Below are 24,452 nucleotides of genomic sequence, written 5' to 3' on the forward strand. Positions count from 1 at the left end.
CCCTGTGTTCAGTTGCTTATAACTTTGCCAAACATTAAAAATATGGACTAAAATTTTCCATGTCAGGTGTTTGCCAAAGGCTGAAAATTTTTGGAATGTTTCAGCCAACAAAGTTCAGCCACCTCAAAGAATAATGTTATTAAAATATACTGTCTTTCCCATGCTAAAAAATTCTGGAGCCATTTTCCTCGAGACGCTCTAGCATTCCTGCAGTTTGGGCAGTGACCTGCAATTTGAAAGGGAAGGAGGGGCCTTTGTGTCAGGGTGGTGCCTTTCGCTGTTCCAGTGAAAATCTGTCCAGATTTGGATGTTATAAACCTTTGAAAAAAATCTCAGTTTGCACATGCTCAGTAGACTGTGAGTAAGTCTGCACTGCAAAAGCTGCACATGGGCTACCCCAGCTAGCTTGAATCCAGCTAGGGCAACAGCAGTGAAGACAGAGAAGTGCACGCAGTACAAGACTGACATAGACCCTAGGAACTATTTGGCTTGCTAGTCCACACTGAAGTCTGTGCTGCACTGTCTTCACTGCTGCTGTTATCCACACTAGCTAGATTCAGACTAGCTTGGGTAGTCTAGCCCATGCAGAGCTTTTGCTGAATAGAGACATGCTTTGAGTTCAGCAGGTATAATCTTCAAAGTTTTTGTCCTCACTGAGCATCCTCCACCCCTTCACAGCTCCTCGTGCTAAACAGACTGTGCATCTGTCATCACCACAGAGAAACTAACCATGTTCCCAGCTACACCGGGCCAGGGCGGACTCCTGGCACTGGAACTGAGAGGAGGGAGTCCGTCCTGTGCTATTAGTGACCTCCGCGGTGGCACCCAAGCAGCATGGCGGAAGAAGCCACCTGAGTCTGATACAAAGAGGACTAGAGGCAGACTGGGGAAAGGTAAAGAAGTAGCGTGGGACAAGAAGCCTAGGTGGAAGGGAGTGGTAGAAGACAGAAACTGTGACTTGGAATTTGGAGAGTGGGGGAGACTTGAACCAGTTGGGCAAAAAACTGGGACTGAGAGCTGAGGTGAGAGACAGGCACTGGGAGCCATACTGAGGGAATGGTGGGGAGGGAGAGTGACAGGGAGCCAGCTGGCAGGGGAAGGAACATTCAGATGAAGAGTTGGTGGTGGGAACTGGCTGGATAAGGACAGGGAACTGGCTGGATAAGGAAATTCAAACAAGAAGCCAAAGAGGGAGGGGAGACAGACTGTGTGAGGGGCCTGGGTCTGGGAGTCACTGGGGAAGGAAAATGGTATGTGTGGGGGACAACTGGTGGCTGGGAGAGGAGGGGACAGGCAGATTGGACAAGGAGACAGGAGGAGGGAATCAGGATTGGCTGGGCATGGAGATTGGGACTGGGGAACACTAGGACTGGTGAGGCAAAGAAACCAGGACTGGGATGAGAAGCCTTAGGAATGGAGACAGGATAGGCCAGGAGAGTGACACTGGGACAAGGAGTTGGGAGGAGGAGCACTGAGACTGCGACAGGTTGGTGGGATAAGACAGAAGAGGGTCAAGCTTGAATGGAACAAGCACAGGGGTCTGGGCCAACTAGAGCACACTCTTCTCCATAGTCTGGAATGGAAATCAGATACCTGAATCTCATCATTCCTCTGCTGTCAGCAAATATCTGTGAAACCCACTGGATCAGTGTATGTCTGATCCCTTCTAGTGCAGGTGCACAAAGAAGGTGTCAGCCTATTAGTGCTATCATTTACTCTGTTAGCTCAACTGGCAGAGGTCTGAGTGGTGTACCGAAAGGTTCCAATCCTGCGGATGATGCAGGTGTCCATATGATGTCATGTGATGAAATTTCTGTTTTTTAAAAACCAGAGAAACTACACACACAAAAATATTTAAAGAACATTCAGGTTGCTCGGTCAAGCGCCTTAAGTTGACCTCCCTAACTGTGCATCTGCATTATGATAGTTTTTCATTACATGATCACATACTATTCCTCAGGGGAATGAATCACGTCTATGTACTGAAGGAGGCAGTTGTCTATAGGACCCTGCCTCATTTGTTGTAAAAGTTGGCAGATGTGTAATGAATGAAGTAGGGAGGGGATTCAGGAAGAGAGAGAATTGTCTCAGGGCTAAGGCTGTTGAATGCTGCCCTGGAGAATGGGATTCGATCCCTGTCTCTGTCAAAGAGTTCCTATGTGATACTAGGTAAGTGACTTAAATAAAATTTTTCACAAGTGGCACAACTAATTGTATGTTCCTCATTTTCTGGGTGCCCACATTGAGACCCCGGGTCTGATTTGCAGAAATGCTGAGCACTCACAGATACAACTTAAGCCAATGGGAACTGTGCTTTGAATATAAAAAATACTATATAATGCTAAGTACCCTGAAAAATCAGGTCCTAGGCTCTCAAATTGGGCACTCAAAATTAATTTCTCTCTGCCTCAGTTCCCATTTGTAAAATGGAGATAATACCACTCCCTTGTTTCACACGTGTGTTGTGAAGATAAATTAAATTAATGTTTGCTTGTGAAGCACTTGGATACTATAGTGAGAAGTGCCATAGAAAAGCCCACGAGGAAATTAATAATTCTGCTTTCAGAACTGGATTTGAATAGTGTGTAGTAATTAAGGTGTGGGGCCATTTACTGAACAATGAGAATAAAACAAAATATTGAATGGCTACTCATTAACTGATCATCATCCATCCTGTGAACTGAATGAGGTAGGGGTCCAGTGGAACATGTAACTAAGGATAATAATTAAAATTAAAGATAATAATTAAGGCATTATGTAAATCACTATTTTATTTATTTATTTATTTATAGAAAATTCACAACAGCGTAAATGGCAAAATATTGAATTTCACAGAGTTTGCTTTGAATGAATTTCACGAGCATACTCAATTTCAAGGATGGAATTAAATTCATTTGTATGTACAATGCCTAGTACGATGTGGTCCTGATCTCAACTGTACTACTGCTACTACTAACATAAAATAAATAAAAATAAAAGAGCTTACATAAGCCCCTGATCCTGCAAAGATTTATGCATGTGCTTAACGCTGAAGTCAGTGGGATGCTCACATGCTTAAAATTAAGCATATGTGGAATTGTTTTCAAGATTTGGCCCTACCTGCCCCGCCCCCCCAAAAAAAAAATAGTCAAGGAAAACTACTGTGTTCTAGGTTTACTTTCTTTTCAAATTGATATTGAAAAATGAAATAAAAACACACAACTAAAACACATTATATTTATGTACCTCTCTTTCATCCATTTTCAGCCATTGCTTTGGATCATCCTCAGTAGCCAGGAAAGCAATCAACTCTAGGGCAGTGAGTCTAGTCTGACGTCTGGATGAAACAAACACAAGAACAGGCTTGGCTGGAGAATGGCTCCTAATAGCTGTCAGAAAAGAAAAAATTCAGAGCGAATCCATCCCTGCCGGATACCAGAATTTCCCAATTCAGCATATATTGCTAGCAATGGATGCATTGCAACTAAATGTGTTGAGGATTTAACTCCATCCTTCACTTACATTTTGTGCCTATGCACTGACAAAAGAAAAGGAGTACTTGTGGCACCTTAGAGACTAACCAATTTATTTGAGCATGAGCTTTCGTGAGCTACAGCTCACTTCATCGGATGCATACTGTGGAAACTGCAGAAGACATTATATACACAGAGACCATGAAACAATACCTCCTCCCACCCCACTCTCCTGCTGGTAATAGCTTATCTAAAGTGTTCATCAAGTTGGGCCATTTCCAGCACAAATCCAGGTTTTCTCACCCTCCGCCCCCCCCCCCACACAAACTCACTCTCCTGCTGGTAATAGCCCATCCAAAGTGACCACTCTCTTTAAAATGTGTATGATAATCAAGGTGGGCCATTTCCAGCACAAATCCAGGTTTTCTCACACACCCCCCCCCACACACACACAAACTCACTCTCCTGCTGGCAATAGCTCATCCAAACTGACCACTCTCCTTACAATGTGCATGATAATCAAGGTGGGCATGTAGGTAGGAAATTGTTGAAATCATGGTGGAATTCCTCAAGGGCTTCTTGCTATATTGATGACATCTTCATCATCTGGACCCATGGAAAAGAAGCCCTTGAGGAATTCCACCATGATTTCAACAATTTCCATCCCACCATCAACCTCAGCCTGGTCCTGTCCACACAAGAGATCCACTTCCTGGACACTACAGTGCTAATAAACAATGGTCACATAAACACCACCCTATACCGGAAACCTACTGACCACTATTCCTACCTACATGCCTCCAACTTTCACCCTGACCACACCACACGATCCATCGTCTACAGCCAAGCTCTGCGATACAACCGCATTTGCTCCAACCCCTCAGACAGAGACAAACACCTACAAGATGTCTATCAAGCATTCTTACAACTACAATACCCACCTGCGGAAGTGAAGAAACAGATTGATAGAGCCAGAAGAGTTCCCAGAAGTCACCTACTACAGGACAGGCCTAACAAAGAAAATAACAGAACGCCACTAGCCGTCACCTTCAGCCCCCAACTAAAACCCCTCCAACGCTTTATTAAGGATCTACAACCTATCCTGAAGGATGACCCAACACTCTCACAAATCTTGGGAGACAGGCCAGTCCTTGCCTACAGACAGCCCTCCAACCTGAAGCAAATACTCACCAACAACCACATACCCCACAACAAAACCACTAACCCAGGAACCTATCCTTGCAACAAAGCCCGTTGCCAACTGTGCCCACATATCTATTCGGGGGACACCATCAAAGGGCCTAATAACATCAGCCACACTATCAGAGGCTTGTTCACCTGCACATCCACCAATGTGATATATGCCATCATGTGCCAGCAATGCCCCTCTGCCATGTACATTGGTCAAACTGGACAATCTCTACGTAAAAGAATAAATGGACACAAATCAGATGTCAAGAATTATAACATTCATAAACCAGTCGGAGAACACTTCAATCTCTCTGGTCACGCAATCACAGACATGAAGGTCGCGATCTTACAACAAAAAAACTTCAAATCCAGACTCCAGCGAGAAACTGCTGAATTGGAATTCATTTGCAAATTGGATACTATTAATTTAGGCTTAAATAGAGACTGGGAGTGGCTAAGTCATTATGCAAGGTAGCCTATTTCAGCTTGTTTTTTTCTACCCCCTCCCTCCCGCCGATGTTCTGGTTAAACTTGGATTTATGCTGGAAATGGCCCACCTTGATTATCATGCACATTGTAAGGAGAGTGGTCAGTTTGGATGAGCTATTGCCAGCAGGAGAGTGAGTTTGTGTGTGTGTGTGGGGGTGTGTGTGAGAAAACCTGGATTTGTGCTGGAAATGGCCAACCTTGATTATCATACACATTTTAAAAAGGGTGGTCACTTTGGATGAGCTATTACCAGCAGGAGAGTGAGTTTGTGTGTGTGGTTTTTGGAGGGGGGTGAGGGGGTGAGAAAACCTGGATTTGTGCTGGAAATGGCCCACCTTGATTATCATACACATTTTAAAGAGAGTGGTCACTTTGGATGGGCTATTACCAGCAGGAGAGTGAGTTTGTGTGTGGGGGGGGCGGAGGGTGAGAAAACCTGGATTTGTGCTGGAAATGGCCCAACTTGATGAACACTTTAGATAAGCTATTACCAGCAGGAGAGTGGGGTGGGAGGAGGTATTGTTTCATGGTCTCTGTGTATATAATGTCTTCTGCAGTTTCCACAGTATGCATCCGATGAAGTGAGCTGTAGCTCACGAAAGCTCATGCTCAAATAAATTGGTTAGTCTCTAAGGTGCCACAAGTACTCCTTTTCTTTTTGCGAATACAGACTAACACGGCTGTTACTCTGAAACCTGTCATTATGCACTGACAATAATTCTACACCAGAAAGTGACCTTTGCATAGTTGCTACAAAGCCTAGACACAGTGGGGTAAAAGAGCATTATTTTTGCACTTGAATAACTAGTTGGAATTACTTAAACCAATGACAGTTTGTTTTCTTTTTTTTTTTTTAAAGCATTATTTACACTTGAAAATTTTCAGATTACAGTAAATTTTTATGACCTCAGAAATGGGGAAATGCTGATACAGCCATGACACTACTCTGTTAAACAAGTTGGAAAAGCAAATCCTCAATAAATCAAATTGCTATAGGTCTTCTAATAACATGAGCTGCTAGAAGTAAACAAACAGCTTATATATATAACTTCAGATACTATCTCTATGATGTTATACATATGTTTGAGATGTTTATGCTTCAGTCTACCAATTAGTACTACACATTCATCCCTAATATATGAAAAACAAATGCGCTATACTACCCACCATAACATATTGTCTCTCAATTTGCTGGTAATACTCTGTGTGTGTGTATGTATATGAATCTTACAGAAATCTATGTATATCCTTGTAAAATTATATAAATACATAGTATAACTTGTATGTCTTACAATTATAGATGCCGATATATCTATCTTTTTTTTTTTTTTTTTTTTAAAGCTTGACATCTAATGGATTTTTGTTGCTTCAGGAACAGGTGTGGCTGAAAAGCCCAAGACAGATTTATTGTTCATTAGTGTTTTTGTACAATACTCCTGTGGAGGTGTAAATAATACGAACTGCCAAAATTGGTCTCTGGTCCACAATCAATACTTTGCTTCTGTCATAAGTCTAATTAGAGCAGTTAAAAAGTCACCTCACAACTGTCACCTCACAATCAACAGCAGTTCACATTACAAAATTTATTTTGGAGGTTATTTTTAATTGATATAATAAATATTCTTTATGTAACCAAAACAAAACATTTCAATAAAATATGAGAGTTTTTCTTAAATCTGTCCTGCCTGCCACCTTTGTTAAGAATAAAAAATTGAAAACAGAAGCAAATCTAGACGAATGGAAGGTTCTGAATTTTATGGTTATAGCCTTGAAATTACAATTATGTGAGGTTAGCTTGACTTGTAACTTCTGTTCATAATTTTTTTAAAATAAAAACGTAAGAACATAAGAATGGCCAGACTGGGTCAGACCAAAGGTCCATCCAGCCCAGTACCCAGTCTACCGACAGTGGCCAATGCCAGGTGCCCCAGAGGGAGTGAACCTAACAGGTAATGATCAAGACATCTCTCTCCTGCCAACCATTTCCACCCTCTGACAGAGGCTTTCCTTATTCACTTGCTCCACAGCACTCATGATTTTATATACCTCTATCATATCCCCCCTTAGTCTCCTCTTTTTCAAGCTGAAAAGTCCTAGCCTCTTTAATCTCTTCTCATATTGGACCCGTTCCAAACCCCTAATAATTTTAGTTGCCCTTCTCTGAACCTTTTCTAATGCCAGTATATCTTTTTTGAGATGAGGAGACCACACCTGTAGGCAGTATTCAAGATGTGGGAGTACCATGGATTTATATAAGGGTAATAAGATATTCTCTGTCTTATTCGCTACCCCTTTTTAAATGATTCCTAACATCCTGTTTGCTTTTTTGACTGCGGCTGCACACTGCATGGACGTCTTCAGAGAGCTATCCACGATGACTCCAAGATCTTTCTCCTGATTAGTTGTAGATAAATTAGCCCCCATCATATTGTATGTATAGTTGGGGTTATTTTTTCCAATGTGCATTACTTTACATTTATCCACATTAAATTTCATTTGCCATTTTATTGCCCAATCACTTAATTTGGTGAGATCTTTTTGAAGTTCTTCACAGTCTGCTTTGATCTTAACTATCTTGACCAGTTTAGTATCATCTGCAAACTTTGCTACCTCACTGTTTACCCCTTTCTCCAGATCATTTATGAATATGTTGAATAGGATTGGTCTTAGGACTGACCCTTGGGGAACACACTAGTTACCCCTCTCCATTCTGAAAATTTACCATTTATTCCTACCCTTTGTTCCCTGTATTTTAACTAGTTCTCAACCCATGAAAGGATCTTCCCTCTTATTCCATGACAACTTAATTTACATAAGAGCCTTTGGTAAGGGTCCTTGTCAAAGGCTTTCTGGAAATTTAAGTACCCTATGTCCACTGGATCCCCCTTTTCCACATTTGTTGACCCCCTCAAAGAACTCTAATAGATTAGGAAGACATGATCTCCCTTTACAGAAACCTTGTTGACTTTTGCACAACAATTTATGTTCTTATATGGGTCTGACAATTTTATTCTTTACTATTGTTTCAATGAATTTGCCTGGTACTGATGTTAGACTTACTGGTCTGTAATTGCCAGGATCACCTCTAGAGCCCTTCTTAAATATTGGAGTTACATTAGCTATCTTCCAGTCATTGGGTACAGTAGCTGATTAAAGGACAGTTTACAAACCATAGTTAATAGTTCTGCAATTTCACACTTGAGTTCTTTCAGAACTCTTGGGTGAATGCCATCTGGTCCCGGTGACTTGTTACAGTTATGTTTCTCAATTAATTCCAAAACCTCCTCTAGTGACACTTCAATCTGTGACAATTCCTCAGATTTGTAACCTAGAAAAAGATGGCTCAGGTTTGGGAATCTCCCTAACATCCTCAGCTGTGAACACTGAAGCAAAGATTTCATTTAGTTTCTCTGTGATGACTTTATCTTCTTCAAGTGCTCCTTTTGTATCTCGATCGTCCAAGGGCCCCACTGGTTGTTTAGCAGGCTTTCTGCTTCTGATGTACTTAAAAAACATTTTGTTATTACCTTTTGAGTTTTTGGCTAGCTGTTCTTCAAACTCCTTTTTGGCTTTTCTTATTATATTTTTACATTTAATTTGGCAGTGTTTATGCTCCTTTCTATTTATCTCACTAGGATTTGACTTCCACTTTTTATCTCTCACTGCTTCTTTTACATGGTTGTTAAGCCACAGTGGTTCTTTTTTAGTTCTTTTACTGTGTTTTTTAATTTGGGGTATACATTTAAGTTGAGCCTCTATTATGGTGTCTTTGAAAAGTGTCCATGCAGCTTGCAGGGATTTCACTCTAGTCACTGTAGCTTTTAATTTCTGTTTAACTAACCTCCTCATTTTTCCATAGTTCCCCTTTCTGAAATTAAATGCCACGTACAGTAAATCTTATTTACAGTGATCTGTAAGAAAATACCTAATCAGATAAATACTGTGAATGGTTTTATTACTTTCTAAATCTCAAATACTTTTACAAAAATGTGTTTTTACAGTGCTGAACCCTAAGAAAATACATTTTCATTTTAGAACATCTCTCTTCATAATCACAAAGTTTACTGATTCTGGTCCAAATGTGTTTCAATTCCTCTGATGTATGCTGAATTAACACCATACCTGATGTTTGAGATAAATAGTTTTTGGGTCATCAAGAGAAACAGATCTCCCTAAACACCCCAAGAAAACATACAAACGTGTTGTAAATGTGTCTCAATGGCCTATGCAAAATGGCTAAAATCCCTCCCCCGCCTCCCCTCCTTTTTTTAACTGAATGTATGAAATGTCCTGGTTTTGGCAGCTTACCCTGAAATGCAGGTTTATTCATACTAGCCATGCGAGGACAATAATGCTGGCCAGGGAAGCCCTGAATGTGTACTTCCAATGGAACTGGACGTACAGATGGTCGGAAGTTGAACAGACCCATCTAAATTGGAAATATAAACACTTTCAGTTGAAGCTTAAATTATTTTGGAAATATTACTATGCACAGCACAGATATGTACAAATGTCTTCTTCAGAAATTTTCCACATACCTGATTAATATTTAGCCAGTCAGCAAGGTCTCTAGCATTCGCTAATGCTGTGGATAAACCAACTACTCTTACAGGCTTTTCTGTGTGAGATGAGATGAAGTTAGTTCGAGACACAATAACTTCCAATACTGGGCCTCTCTCATCCCCTGGGCAAGAAGAGAAATGTGTATTAAAATTTAATAAATCCAAATGTTTAGAACTCCATGCAAGTCTATTGTAAGAACACACTTTCAAATTCAGCAACAATTGTGATAAGAAACGATGCTTACCTAGCAGATGGATCTCATCTATGATGAGAATGGCAACTTTCTGAACATAGCTCCTGTTTTGCCAACTTCTACTGACCCCATCCCACTTCTCTGGTGTAGTCACAATAAGGTCAGCTTGGGCAATAGCTCTCATATCAGGCGTCACATCCCCTGTCAATTCTACTATCCTGTAATGAGTGAAATGGTCATTGTGACTGGATAAAACTCTATTTTTAAACCAATGAAGCTTTCTAATCTCTTGGGTTAGGTGTGTCCAAATATTAACTCTTAAACAAAATAAAAAATAAAACTGATGTTCTTGGCTGAATGGCCCTGGCAAACAAAAACAAATTAAAAAAATTCTAAGAAAATATGTCCTTAAACTTCTTCACTTTCAAATTATTTTACTTTTCTTAGCAATATCATAGAGAAAGAAAAGTTTACTTGGATGTCAAAACTATTCATAGCTTTGTAAGGTAGAGACTGATGCAAAAAAGATAAATGAATATTACTATGGATATTAATTGCAAGTCAAAACAGCCTTTCAGAACCTGTATGTTAAGCCCTTCCTATATATCTTCTAGTGGCTGTATATTGCCCTGTACAACCTGCCTAGCAGTGATGACTATCTGTGAGTGGTTAGGTAGCAGCACCTCTGCTCTCTAGGTTCTATTAGAACTCTGCAGCAGGGACAGTCAAGGTAGTCCTGACAGTCCTTGGCTCTTAAACTCACCCTTTTTTGATGGCTACCATTGAAAATGCCATTTATTTATTTCTCTATTCTTAACCAAGTTTTGGTCCCCTCCTCTTTTTTCTGAAATCTGCCACTCGTTTTCTTTTTCTGCATTTTTGGCACTAGCTTGGAGTTAATTCTTGCTGTTGGGGGCTAGCTTGTCTTTTCATTGGTTTGACACCTATCCCATTTCTTCTATGCCAATTTACTGACTTAGGTCAGGCTAACCTTGAGATACTTGGTTCTTTTAGACTGAATGTTATCCTTTTATTTGACATTTTTTATGGCAACTTCTTTGCCAGTTCTACTGCCTAATTTCACACTTCCTAAAAATTCCATGTAGTAAAATTTATCTCCCCAAATCAATGTTTACATCACCAGCTATGGGGCTAATTTCACAAAGAAAATCATTCAAAAAAAAAAAAAGCTTTCGAAATCATCAGGACAATTAATTTATTCACATACCCCATTAAAACAAATCACAGAAAATATAATGAAATAACTGCCTTTTAGTAAAGGCCAGATTCTGACATATTTACACTCAGAGCGGTACCTTCTCCAAGGAGCAGTTCTATTTAAATCCATTAAACTACTTGAGGAGTATATTATTAATCAGCATGAGTAAGGATTGCAAAATCTGGCCATAAATAATCCACACTTGGAAATTGTTGATAATTATGGACAATTTTAGAAAGGGCTAAAACTATTCATATACCCTTTGTGTCAAAGGGCAATCCTGCACTTCTTGAGTATACCAAACTCCTGATGAAGCCAATGGTAATTATAGGTGCACAAAAAATGCAAGAATGGAGGAATGCAAGAATGGACGATCATACATGAACATTGCTGTAGACAGGTTACACAACTTACAAGAGATCTTGTAAATAAATCTTTGAAGGAAGGGTAATTCTGAACTGCAACTTCAAAAAAGACAAAGATAATAGAAAGGGAAATTGAACTTGTTAGCTTGCCCATCTAGAGAAAACAAGGAAAACTGGCAACGTATTCAACTACATTGAATACATACATACATCCATTTTTGTGTCACTTATTTTTTTTTCTATGTAGTGTGTGTTTGCTATGATACATTCAGACTTTTTATAGGGAGCATTGGTACAGTTTGAAAGATAAAATATATTTGACTAAACAGAAAGATACTAAAAAATATTCAACAGAGTTTCTCCACTCTTGCATGACTGTTCTGGGAGAAACATACTTTTTACCAAGTTTTTCTTCAATCCTGACTTTCCAATCTTCAATTCTCTCTCGTACCAGTGCTTTTAAGGGAGCAATGTATACTGCCTGCGAACACACACACACACACAAAAGCAGAATTAAACAAGAAAAAGCTGTGTAAAATTTTAATTTACAAAGCATTATTTTCTTTTATGCCTCTAAGGACTTAACTTATTAAGTATACATGATTAAGGCATAATTCTTAAAATTACATTTAGTAATTTACAACAGGATTCTAATGAAGATAGACTTAATACTTTCAAAAATTCTTTTGCTCCTTGAGCCAATAACATTCATTCATATATATTAATAAATAAAAAGAGTAATTTATAAAACTGTGATACTATCATTACACCTTTAAAAAGCAAACAAATGTCTCATTATAAAATGACCTACATAAAGTATTGCCATTTATTGCTGAGAACATAAAACCTGAAAACTGAGATTCTGAAATTAATGCACCAAATCCAAACAAAAATAACTAGAATTCCTAGTATATCATCATCTTACATGATTTCTATCTCTTTAGTTTTATCACTAAAATCATTTAAAATTCATTTTAAAATTTTCTACTTTTAAAGAAACCTCACAAGACTTCCCCAGAGAAGTATTTTCTGTGTGCTGAAGTACACTGGCATAGTTTTTACAGGATTCATAGATACTAAGGTCAGAAGGGACCATTATGATCATCTAGTCCGACTCCTGCACAACGCAGGCCACAGAATCTCACCCACCCACTCCTGTGAAAAACCCGCTCACCTGTTCATTTAAAAATTTAGGGTCAGGTTTTTTAAAGCATGAGTGTACGTTTGAACATGCGAAAACTGATACACATGTACTGAGTGTGTGAAAAGTTCAGATGCACTTTTGATAATCTGGCCTATACATTTTGAAGACTGATTTATTAAGCAAGATTTCTTAATATTCCTTTAATAGCTGTTTATTGTGGTATGAAGGTCCAATATGAAAAACTATGGATTCACTCAAAACTTATATTTTATCAGTATTTTACAATTCTCTCTTGGTCCACCTCAACTATTACTAACAAGTTTACACATACAGACTGAGATTTCCAAAGCAAATTTCAGTGGGAGTTTTGTGGCTAAATCATCTAATTGACTTTCATAGAATAAGAGGACTAGAAGGGACCTCAAGAGGTCTTCTAGTCCAGTCCCCTGAACTCAAGGGAGGACTAAGTATTATCTAGTAGGCCATCCCTGACAGGTGTTTGTCTAACCTGCTCTTACAAACCTCCAATGATGGAGATTCCACAACTTCCCTAGCAATTTATTGCAGTGTTTAACCACTCTGACAGGAAGTTTTTCCTAATATCCAACCTAAATTGCCCTTGCTGCAATTTAAGCCCATTGCTCCGAGGTTAACAAAAATTTTTTTTCTCCCTCCTCCTTGTGACGACTTTGTACTTGAAAACTGTTATATCCCCCCTCGGTTATCTCTTATCTAAACTAAACAAACCAATTTTTTTTTTTCAATCTTTCCTCATAGGTCATGTTTTCTAGACCTTTAATCATTTTTGTTGCTCTTCTCTGGACTTTCTCCAATTTATCCACCTCTTTTCTGAATGTGGCATCAAGAACTGGACGCAATACTCCAGATGAGGCCCAATCAGTGCGGAGTAGAGTGGAAGAATTACTTCTCCTGTCTTACTTACAATACTCCTGCTAAAACATCCCAGAAAGATGTTCGCTTTTTTTGCAACAGTGTTACGCTGTTCACTCATATTTAGCTTGTGATCAACTATGGCCCCCTGTCAAGGTTCCTCCCCCACTCTGAACTCTAGGGTACAGATGTGGGGACCTGCATGAAAACCTCCTAAGCTTAGTTTTACCAGCTTAGGTTAAAACTTCCCCAAGGTACAAATTAATTTTATCTTTTGTCCTTGGAATAACCACTGCCACCACCAAACTCTAACTGGGTTTACTGGGAAACGTAGTTTGGACACGTCTTTCCCCCCAAAATCCTCCCAATCCTTGCACCCCACTTCCTGGGAAAGGTTTGGTAAAAATCCTCACCAATTTGCATAGGTGACCACAGACCCAAACCCTTGGATCTGAGAACAGTGAAAAAGCATTCAGTTTTCTTTCAAGAAGACTTTTAATAGAAATAGAAGTAAACAGGAGTAAAGGAATCACCCCTGTAAAATCAGGATGGTAGGTACCTTACAGGGTAATTAGATTCAAAACATAGAGAATCCCTCTAGGCAAAACCTTAAGTTACAAAAAAGACACACAGACAGAAATAGTCATTCTATTCAGCACAATTCTTTTCTCAGCCATTTAAAGAAATCATAATCTCACGCATACCTAGCTAGATTACTTACTAAAAGTTCTAAGACTCCATTCCTGTTCTATCGCCGGCAAAGCAGCATACCAACAGACACAGACTCTTTGTTTCTCTCCCTCCTCCCAGCTTTTGAAAGTATCTTGTCTCCTCATTGGTCATTTTGGTCAGGTGTCAGCGAGGTTACCTTTAGCTTCTTAACCCTTTACAGGTGAGAGGATTTTTCCTCTGGCCAGGAGGGATTTTAAAGGGGTTTACCCTTCCCTTTATTTTTATGACACCCCCAAATCCCTTTTCTGCAGTATGCCTTACTATGCAGTCATTTCCCATTTTGTATGTGTGCAACTGACTGTTCCTTCTTAAGTGGAGTACTTTACATTTCCTCTTATTGAATTTCATCCTATTTACTTCAGATCATTTCTCCAGTTTGTACAGATCATTTTGAATATTAATCTTATCCTCCAAAACACTTGCAACCCCTCCCTTCTTGGTATTGTCCACAAACTTTATAAGTGTACTCTCTATGCAATTATCTAAATCACTGATGCAGATATTGAACAAAACCGTACAAAGAAATTCATCATGGATGCAGAGGACTCCCTGGAAAAAGAATCTCAATATGCATTTAAAGCATGATAAAATATACTTTTTATATAGCATAGTAATACTCCTAATTTTTGTGAAGTTTTGGATTGCTGAAAAAAGTATACAGACATTGCATATTTCTAGTAAACATTTCACAAACCTTAGATGTGGGATACTTGTTGAAAATTCTGAAGATAGCTAACTCAGCTGCAACAGTCTTTCCAGAACCTGTGGGGGCTCCAAGAAGAACATTACAGTCTGTATGATAGAGCGTATGAAATATCTGCGTCTGGATAGGGTTGAAATGGGTGAATTTGTAAAGGGTTTCATACTCTCGACATCCCAAAGCTCTGATAGGCAAAGGCTGAAGATCCAGTAGTTCTAAAATTATGAAGCAATCATTAGTACATGTCAAAATATGCAGCCTTGTAAAATATTGTAAGACTAAAGTAATCAGATGTTGGTTAGGTATGAACTTGTGCTTTGATGGGAAACAACTTATTTTTGAACTCTTTATAGGTAATTTCTTATATGATATGATAGAGAGATAAATAAAGAGATACAAATACACATACAAAACCCAAACATCCCCTCATTATATGACTCTTGACATATCTTGGAGATATCCGCTACCCAAACAATTAGAGACTGTGGAATTTGGAAGCTGATACATATAACCAGATTAGATTTAGATTCCTATCAAATTAAAGAGACTTGCAATGATTCTGTTATGCACATGCTTTCTTTGAAGTTTTTTTTTTGTGGCTGGAGATCTCATTGTCTTTTCAGGGTGCCCCACATTAAGGTAAGCCATAGGAGTAATAAAATCTGCTGAGGTTGTGATGCCTAATATTCTTCACATGCTTTTCACTGATACCTTATGTCTGTTTTATCATTCCCACTATATCTGTGATTTCTTGGGGTCTGTTGAGAGGAGAGAAGGTTCCCCCCCCAACAGGGCCTCTAAGTACTTCACTGCTGAGTGGGAACCAGATGAGAATTGAAATCAATTACCATAAATCCTAAGGGCTCCATAACAGGTGATGTGTAAATATCTTACTATTTTTTCTGAATAGCAGTCAATGGTCAATTAGGTAAAAAGGTTACACATGCCTTTCCAGACAGCACAGGTACCGCATAACAATAGCCGAACACTTCACAAACACATGTGAGTTTATGTATGCCGAAAGAAAACACTATACTGGAAGTGAATATTTCTGAATGCTCCCATTTAACAGACTTCTAAATGAGCCAAATGTGATTACAGTGGAAGGGCTTTACAATGACATCAGGCACATTGAATGTATAAGGCATTTTAAGTATCCAGAAAAAAAACAAACATATGCTTCTGTGCCAAAAAACATGACTCAATCACTAATGCTGAGGTTTGCAAAAAGAAAAGGAGTACTTGTGGCACCTTAGAGACTAACCAATTTATTTGAGCATGAGCTTTCGTGAGCTACAGCTCACTTCATCGGATGCATATCGTGGAAACTGCAGCAGACTTTATATACACACAGAGAATATGAAACAATACCTCCTCCCACCCCACTGTCCTGCTGGTAATAGCTTATCTAAAGTGATCATCAAGTTGGGCAATTTCCAGCACAAATCCAGGTTTTCTCACCCTCCACCCCCCCACACACAAATTCACTCTCCTGCTGGTAATAGCCCATCCAAAGTGACAACTCTCTACACAATGTGCATGATAATCAAGTTGGGCCATTTCCTGCACAAATACAGGTTCTCTCACCCCCTCACCCCCCTCCAAAAAACACACACACACACTCACTATCCTGCTGGTAATAGCTCATCCAAAGTGACCACTCTCCCTACAATGTGCATGATAATCAAGGTGGGCCATTTCCAGCACAAATTCAGGTTTTCTCACCCCCCCATCCCCATACACACACAAACTCACTCTCCTGCTGGTAATAGCTCATCCAAAGTGACCACTCTCCCTACAATGTGCATGGTAATCAATGCTGAGGTTGAAACTGGATGCATGATGCTGTATGAGATCTCTCTGCTATAATATATATACTTTTAGTAGAGCTGGTCAAAACGTTTCCAATTTTCAACAAGATATTTTTCAAGAAAAAAAAATCAATTACATTTATTTATTTGGTTTTTGGAGGTTTTTTTTGAAAAAAAAAAAGTTTTACAGCCAGGTTAAATTTCCAGCTGTGAAAGACTAAAAATATTTTAAGTCCCAAAGGTATTCTCTGAAAAACGTGATCAAGCCTACATGCCCTCAACTTGTTTACACCTATACTTTGCTTATAGGAATTAGGTTTTGATGAAGCTGAGGACCGAAAACCTAGTTTCCAAGGCATATTGCCATGCTTTCTATGCTCAGGAATAAATGCCTCGAAACGGACTGGATTTCTGTTGTAAACAACTGAACTTCTTTGATCAAGGTAACAAGCAAATAAATAATTTCATTCATACGTAAATGTCCCCCTAAAGGTCTCCTCAGAAATAAAGAATCTCATAAGTCAGAGTTAGAAAAAAGACATAAAAGGTTGCCCTTTTTATGGCAACACAGGATTGTTGCTCATTTAGCAATATTTTGTCAAATCTAGTTTTCATGTCCCAAGCAATGGGACTTCCACTGCTTCCCTAAGGTTACCATTTCACCACCTGACAACTCTTGTGAGTACATTTTTCCTGTTTGTCATCTTCAATTGTCTGTTTCTTAATTTCATTTAATTATTCATAGCTAAATCTTTTTGTATAGCATCTCTCTAAATAATCCTTTACTTCTTTCGTTTCTAAACTTCTCATCAGAAGGTAAAATATTATCTTGCCTCTGTAATCACTTCCTTGCCACATTTAACTTTCTTAGAGCCACATTCTGACTCTTATTCACACCCAGTAGCACTTTAATTTGTGAATACTTCCATATCTTTCAGTTGGACAACTCACACAGGAAGGTACTATTCAATATGTCAGTGCAATTTTGGAATAGATGAGGCAAGATTAAGAGATAGATTCTTACTCCTATCAACCCCTCTAGAACCCCTCTAGCTAAAACAGTAGGAGTCACACTCCTTTGTTGGAAGTAAGAGAAATGATTAATAACAGTTGGCCTGCCATTTGCTTCTCTAAATAAAATATTTAAAGTAATTTTTAACATAAAATTACTTGGCACCCAATAATTTATAATTATTCCTTTCTACCCCACACTGAGCTTGAGTAAGGTTGGCAGAATCTGCTTCTTCAAATTCTTCAAGCCTCCTGATCTTTTTTTGTTATTTTTCTCTCTCCTCACTCCAAATTGAGGAGGCTAGAACTGAACATTAAAAAATGACCACAACAGAGACACACAGATGTGATGTCTTTGGTTATGCAGCCTAAAATTGCAGTGTCCTCCTTTGTTGCAATATCACAGTATAAGTTCATGTCTAATTTACTGCCCACTCTCGCTATTCAGGGTATTTCTACACAGCAGTGTAAGCCTGAGCTCAAGCCTAACCCCCCCTTGTGTCTACATACCAACTGTGTTAACGCAAGGCTCGAATCTCGGGTCCCTGCAGGGCTGGAGGGTCCAACTCTGTGTTAAGGACCTAGGGCCTGAACCCTATTATTTTCCTGTGCACACATGGTCCCAACGTGACTCGAGTCCCAGAAGTCTTCCGGATGTATCCCAGAATTCCTTGGGGGTAACTTTCTTAGTTCTCTCTATACTGACAATCTGTGGGGCAGTCAATTGCACTCTATTCCAAACGGAAGCCACACCTCCCTTTGAAGACAGCAGCAGCTGTGGTCAACATTAACCCCTTGCCTGCTGCACACTGGTCTGGCAAGCACATTATCAGAGAGCCTGGAGGGTTCTCAACAGAGACCAAACAGAAGAAGCTTTTAGCAAAGAGAGCTGACTGGGGTGGCACACGCAGCCCCAGGGAGGGCAGGGTGGAGGGGTCAGGAGCGATGGCTAGAGAGCGGAGTACGGACTAAGCAGCTACCCTGCAAGAAGGGGGAGCGGCAGAGCTCCTGGCTCAACATGGCTGGGAGAGGATAACCCTCAATACCCCAGCCGCTCCCCCTCCCTGCCGGGCAGCCGCTTGATACCGCTCAGCTCTCTGTCCCTTGCTCCCGGCTGCCCCCCCTCCTTGGGGCTGCTGTGTAGAAGCGCCCGCGCAACACGCACTATGCAGGCAGTGAGTGGGCACCAGCCCCAAAACTTCCCCAGAGCCTCCTGGGGATTCCCGGGAGGTGCTAGAACCTGGGGATGCACTTCACAGATGGCAGCAGCCAGGTTGGGGTATGTGTGTTTTTCTGCTGAAACCTACATTTTATGTCAAACTTCAAATTAGACAGACAAAAATAAACAAAAAACCCAAACCACCTTTATTAAATAGCCCATTTCAAAAATTAAGAATTGCAATGATTCATTTTACTGGTTTGACAGCCCTAGAGACTGATGTCCTAATTAGCTCAGAACAGGTCCACCTGGGCATTTTCCTGCCAGGGTGACTCATCCGAGAGGTGGAGAGCCTGATTCACAGATGAGATGGTAGTTCAGTTTAAAGACTTCTCAAATTGCTGTCATTCTACTGAGACAACCATCAAAGAAGCTAATTATGCAGTTTATGTATCATGTGCTCCTTATGGGCACCCAAGTCCCACCAATTGCACTGTCACAGTTAGGAAACAAGGTGGGCAGTAGAGTTTTCCCACAGTGCAACACATTCAGAGGGCTACAGTGTCAACATGGGAGTGGGGCGCTATGCACTCTGAGATAGACTCTCAGGTCTGTGCACTGCATTGTGGATGCCAGAGCCCTAGGTTCAATTATGGGTCAGAAAATCCTTAACCTAGGGTTAAAATGCAGTGTAGATGCTGAAGCCCAGAATTTCCTGACGTGGATTAGCTGACTCGAGTTGCACTAACCCGAAGTTTACACTGCTGTATAGACATACCCTAAGTTTCTTTCACTAATATTGTTTTTCAGCTTACTCTTCCCCATTGTGTTTTAAATTAATTTCCCTTGGAGATATTAACCTTTAATTTTTCCAGAATAAATCATATCGTATATAGTACTTATGCTTATATTCAGGTTCCTGTCCTCTCTGGAGTTTGTAATTACATCCACTTTAGTATGAATCATTCACTAAGGCACTGTGTACTCCCTCTTCCAGATAATTGGTTATATGCATTTTCTATGCTTGTGGCGGTGTGTAGGGTATGCGTAGATACTCGCTGAAATGAAAAGTAGGGTGGCATCTACACTGCGGTGTATAGCTATGTGTGGCGTGAAATGCACTGGCAGTGGTGAGGCAGTGGGGAAAAGCTGCGGCAACTCCCTGCAGCAAGGAAAGACAGGCAGTGAGGACCTTCCTCCTGCTAGAGCCTTTCCCCACTGCTGGAGACTTTCCCTGCGGTGGGAAAGACTCTGGCAGCAGGAAGGCAGTGGGACACTACACTGCTAAAAATAGTACAGTAGATGTGAAAAGTACTGCTTGGGCATGTAGACAGCCGTGTAGGATATATACCCTAAGGTTCAGGTGTGTATTTTCTTTACTCACTAAGCAGTGCCTCACTATGTACACTGCTATTTATACCCATGCTAGGGTGTGCAGTGTCCATACTTCTATGTGTCGCCGTAAATGTAGACGTAGCCATGGAATGAACACAGAATATATGAGGTGTGACTATATAATATGTCTGATGAAACCATGCTACCTGAAAATATGCATCAATATAATAATGATAATCTTGTGACAATGCTAAAATATTTCAGAGATCTACTGTACTAAATGAGCACAAGAAAAATTGAAAAATAAATAATCCAATACTTTACAAAATGTTTGTTAAGCCTTGTAAGAAAGTTTAAGCTACCATTTAAAACCATTATCTATGATGCGAAATAAAATGGAAGAGCTGACTAGCTAATATCTAAAGCAACAGATAGTTCAGCTCCACAGACAGTCAAGGAGAAAAGGAACTGTTGGCTGAGTGAACAGGTGGGCCTATAAATAAACCTTGAGACATGCATAGTATGCCTAATGAAATTAATTTATACAGAAGTTCAGCATAAACTGCTCTCCTCTGCCAAATGTTAGAGGAATGGGGGATCCATAATTTTAGAGAAACATTAAGACATACGATTATGATTTTGCAGTCACATACGAAAAATATAACTTCAATTTAAGAAAAATGAGAAAGCACAATTTGGCTTATTTTTTATGATACAATAATACTTCTCCTGCTCTTGATGTTGAGCATGGAGTCACTAAAAAGCAGGAATATGTTAAGAAGAATTAAGCTTTTTGGAAGTGAAGACAAACATATTTAAAGTTAGTAATAGGGTTGTTGTTAGCCTCAAAAATACAAACAAATCCATGACAAAAAATGAACCCCTCCCTACACACACTTTTTTCACTAAAACTAAGAGAGTTGGATTTCCACTATTGCATGGAAATAATGAAAATTTATATTAGCAAGACTAGTTCAAACAAATCTTTAAGGAAACAAAACAATAAGGTTTCTAGTTATAACTTTACCTGTGTGAGGTGGATGTCTCTCTGGTAGAATCAGATGCTGAAAATTTATGATACAAACAGCCTCTGCTCCTAACCATCTATCAGATACAGCTCGAATGTAATATTGGGAAGGCAAAGGTTCAAAAATAGGGATTGTGAACACCAGCTGCTGAACTTCTTTAGGAATGACCTGATGTAAACAAAGAATAGATAATCATTTTTTAAAAGTGTGACAAAGTTCCTCCTCTACCTTGGTGGGTCTTGCGCTTATTGGCGGATTTGCTCACCTTGGAGCTTCACGGCAGCCCTCAGCTTGGCCGTTTTTCTGAACCCACAGTCCAAGTCGACTCCTCCTGTGTCTGAGCAGGAGTTGGGAGGATTTGGGGGGAACCCGGGCCCGCCCCCTACTCCGGGTTCCAGCCCAGGGCCCTGTGCAATGCAGCTGTCTAGAGTGCCTCCTGGAACAGCTGTGAGACAGCTACAACTCCCTGGGCTACTTCCCCATGGCCTCCTCCCAACACCTTCTTTATCCTCACCATAGGACCTTCCTCCTGGTGTCTGATAATGCTTTTACACCTTAGTCCTCCAACAGTCCATGTTCTCACTCTCAGCTCCTAGTGCCTCTTGCTCCCACCTCCTCACATGCACACCACAAACTGAAGTGAGCTCCTTTTTAAAACCCAGGTGCCCTGATTAGCCAGCCTTAATTGATTCTAGCAGCTTCTTATAGATTCATAGTTACTAAGGTCCGAAGGGAACATTATGATCATCTAGTCTGACCTCCTGCACAATGCAGGCCACAGAATTTCACCCACCCACTCCTGCGAGAAACCTCTCACCTATGTCTGAGCTATTGAAGTACTCAAATCGTGGTTTAAAGACTTCAAGGAGAAGAGAATCCTCCAGCAAGTGACCTGTGCCCCATACTACAGAGGAAGGCGAAAAACCTCCAGGGCCTCTTCCAATCTGCCCTGGAGGAAAATTCCTTCCCGACCCCAAATATGGTGATCAGCTAAACACTGAGCATATGGGCAAGATTCACCAGCCAGATACCACAGAAAATTCTTTCCTGGGTAACTCAGATCCCACCCCATCTAACATCCCATCACAGGCCATTAGGCCTATTTACCATGAATATTTAATTACCAAAACCATGTTATCCCATCATACCATCTCCTCCATAAACTTATCGAGTTTAGTCTTAAAGCCAGATAGATCTTTTGCCCCCACTGCTTCCCTTGGAAGGCTATTCCAAAACTTCACTCCTCTGATGGTTAGAAACCTTCATCTAATTTCAAGTCTAAACTTCCCGGTGGCCAGTTTATATCCATTTGTTCTTGTGTCCACATTGGTACTGAGCTTAAATAATTCCTCTCCCTCTCCGGTATTTATCCCTCTGATATATTTATAGAGAGCAACCATATCTTGATTGGCTGCAGATGTTCTAATCAGCCTGTCTGTCTTAATTGTCTCTAGAAGGTTCCTGATTGTTCTGGAACCTTCTCTGTTACCTTACCCAGGGAAGAGGGACATGCTTAGCCTGGGGCTAATATATCTGCTTTCTATTACTCTCCTGTAGCCATCTGGCCCGACCCTGTCACAACAGCTAAAACAGTTTGCCATACTTTCACAAGCACAGGCACCACAAGGAAATAAAGTACATGCACAACATGAAGTACAGTATGTTCATGCATGTGTGTAGAAAGCATAGATAACAGGTAGATGATCCCTCCCTTTTCAACTTTAGGAGAAGATTCTACTTCCATTGGCTTCAAAAGGGGCAGGCTCTTGGCCATTAAGTTATTTTATGTATCTGTTGGGATGGAACAGCAATGAGTAATGTGTATTTACAATCCTAATAAAAAAAAGCATTACAGATTTGATTTTTCATCTGCAAATAACTGTCCATCAGAGAAGCCAGAGAAAGAGGCAAATCCTTTAATGGATTTTATTTTTGTAACAATACTAGTGAACACCCATGTCAAAGACCAATTTTAGCAGATGCATCAAGAACTGAAAGGCAGACAACAGATTTTGAAAATTTGGCAACGTTATTGTATAAATTTCAGGTTTGGGACAACACAGAGGTTTATAATAATTATTCCCAAACTACCTGCCAGCTTTTTTTTCTTACATGCTTTGAAATTCTGCATAAGGACACAGTTACCTGCTTTTTTTGAATGACAAAATACTCTGAATGATAAATGTGATCATTAGTGGGGTCTTCCACCCAGATCCACCAGGGCTCTCCAACTGTGCCATGCACCTAAAAGAAGAGAAAAGGCTCCCTGGTTACAAGTACTCCATAGACCTCTCAGAATACACTGGATATTTGGGGATATATTTCAGTAAGGCGTGGGTTTACTTTTTACATAGAAAATATGACAAAATCAGGGGAGCAATGTAAAACTTTTGATGAAACCCTTCCATTTGAAATTAGTCATCTATAATTGTACCGGTTTGATACATTATATATAATATAAGCAGGAGTTAATGTTCTGTCTCTGTGGGTTTTTCAAATACTGGGTAATAACATAAGAAAACTCCATGTTTCTAAAACTAACTTGTATTTTTATTAAGAGAACTATTTTCAGGCGCTGCTACTGCAGCTAGCATTCAAGCCATGTGCACACAGACAGACTTTTCCAAAAACTCTTTCCTCCAGCAACTTGTGATCCTCCCTCCAAGTTCCCTACAGGCTGCTACAGCGGAAATTGTTTTTATTGGACCCCTCTAATCTTTCAGGCAAGAACATCTATGACTACCATCCTCTTTGAGCCTTGCATTAGATGGTGTGTTGTCTTACACACACTCATCCAGGGCAGAAAACGTATAGTTGATGGGTTCATAAGCCATCAGTGACTGCATTTCAATTAAGTACTTGGATATTTACAATTCTGATTTTGCTGGTGCATTTTTAGTTTTATTACGGGTGGGCTTCCCTTGCAGTCAGTTTTTGTGCTGATGACAGCTGCCACTGTCATCTTCTGGGCAGCTTACCAGCATAGTAGTAGTATGCTGATGGGAAAGCAATTCTTTAATAGTTTGTCAACTGTTAAATTTAAAATTATAATGATTAATTTTTAATGATAATTAATTTAAATCATTGTAGTTATTTACTATAATAAAGTTTCTTTCGTAATTAATGATAAGCTCCCTGGATACAAACAGAGTCACAGCAAAGCAAAAAA

General features: G+C 39.9%; 1 protein-coding gene across 4 annotated transcripts in view; it reads right to left on the reverse strand.

The window, feature by feature from the left end:
• ASCC3 (activating signal cointegrator 1 complex subunit 3) overlaps window positions 1–24,452 on the reverse strand; it is a 524,193-nt gene that overhangs the window by 104,400 nt on the left and 395,341 nt on the right. For all 4 annotated transcript variants that reach the window (XM_077812867.1, XM_077812868.1, XM_077812866.1 and 1 more), the window contains 8 exons: window positions 23,429–23,527; window positions 21,283–21,451; window positions 14,934–15,154; window positions 11,868–11,953; window positions 9,940–10,106; window positions 9,671–9,816; window positions 9,441–9,561; window positions 3,226–3,368 (listed from right to left, as the gene is read on the reverse strand). In XM_077812867.1, the coding sequence (XP_077668993.1) occupies window positions 3,226–3,368; window positions 9,441–9,561; window positions 9,671–9,816; window positions 9,940–10,106; window positions 11,868–11,953; window positions 14,934–15,154; window positions 21,283–21,451; window positions 23,429–23,527 (1,152 nt within the window). The remainder of the gene's footprint in view (window positions 1–3,225; window positions 3,369–9,440; window positions 9,562–9,670; window positions 9,817–9,939; window positions 10,107–11,867; window positions 11,954–14,933; window positions 15,155–21,282; window positions 21,452–23,428; window positions 23,528–24,452) is intronic.

The sequence above is a fragment of the Eretmochelys imbricata genome, chromosome 3 (assembly GCF_965152235.1).
Source record: "Eretmochelys imbricata isolate rEreImb1 chromosome 3, rEreImb1.hap1, whole genome shotgun sequence".
NCBI classification, from domain to species: domain Eukaryota; kingdom Metazoa; phylum Chordata; order Testudines; family Cheloniidae; genus Eretmochelys; species Eretmochelys imbricata.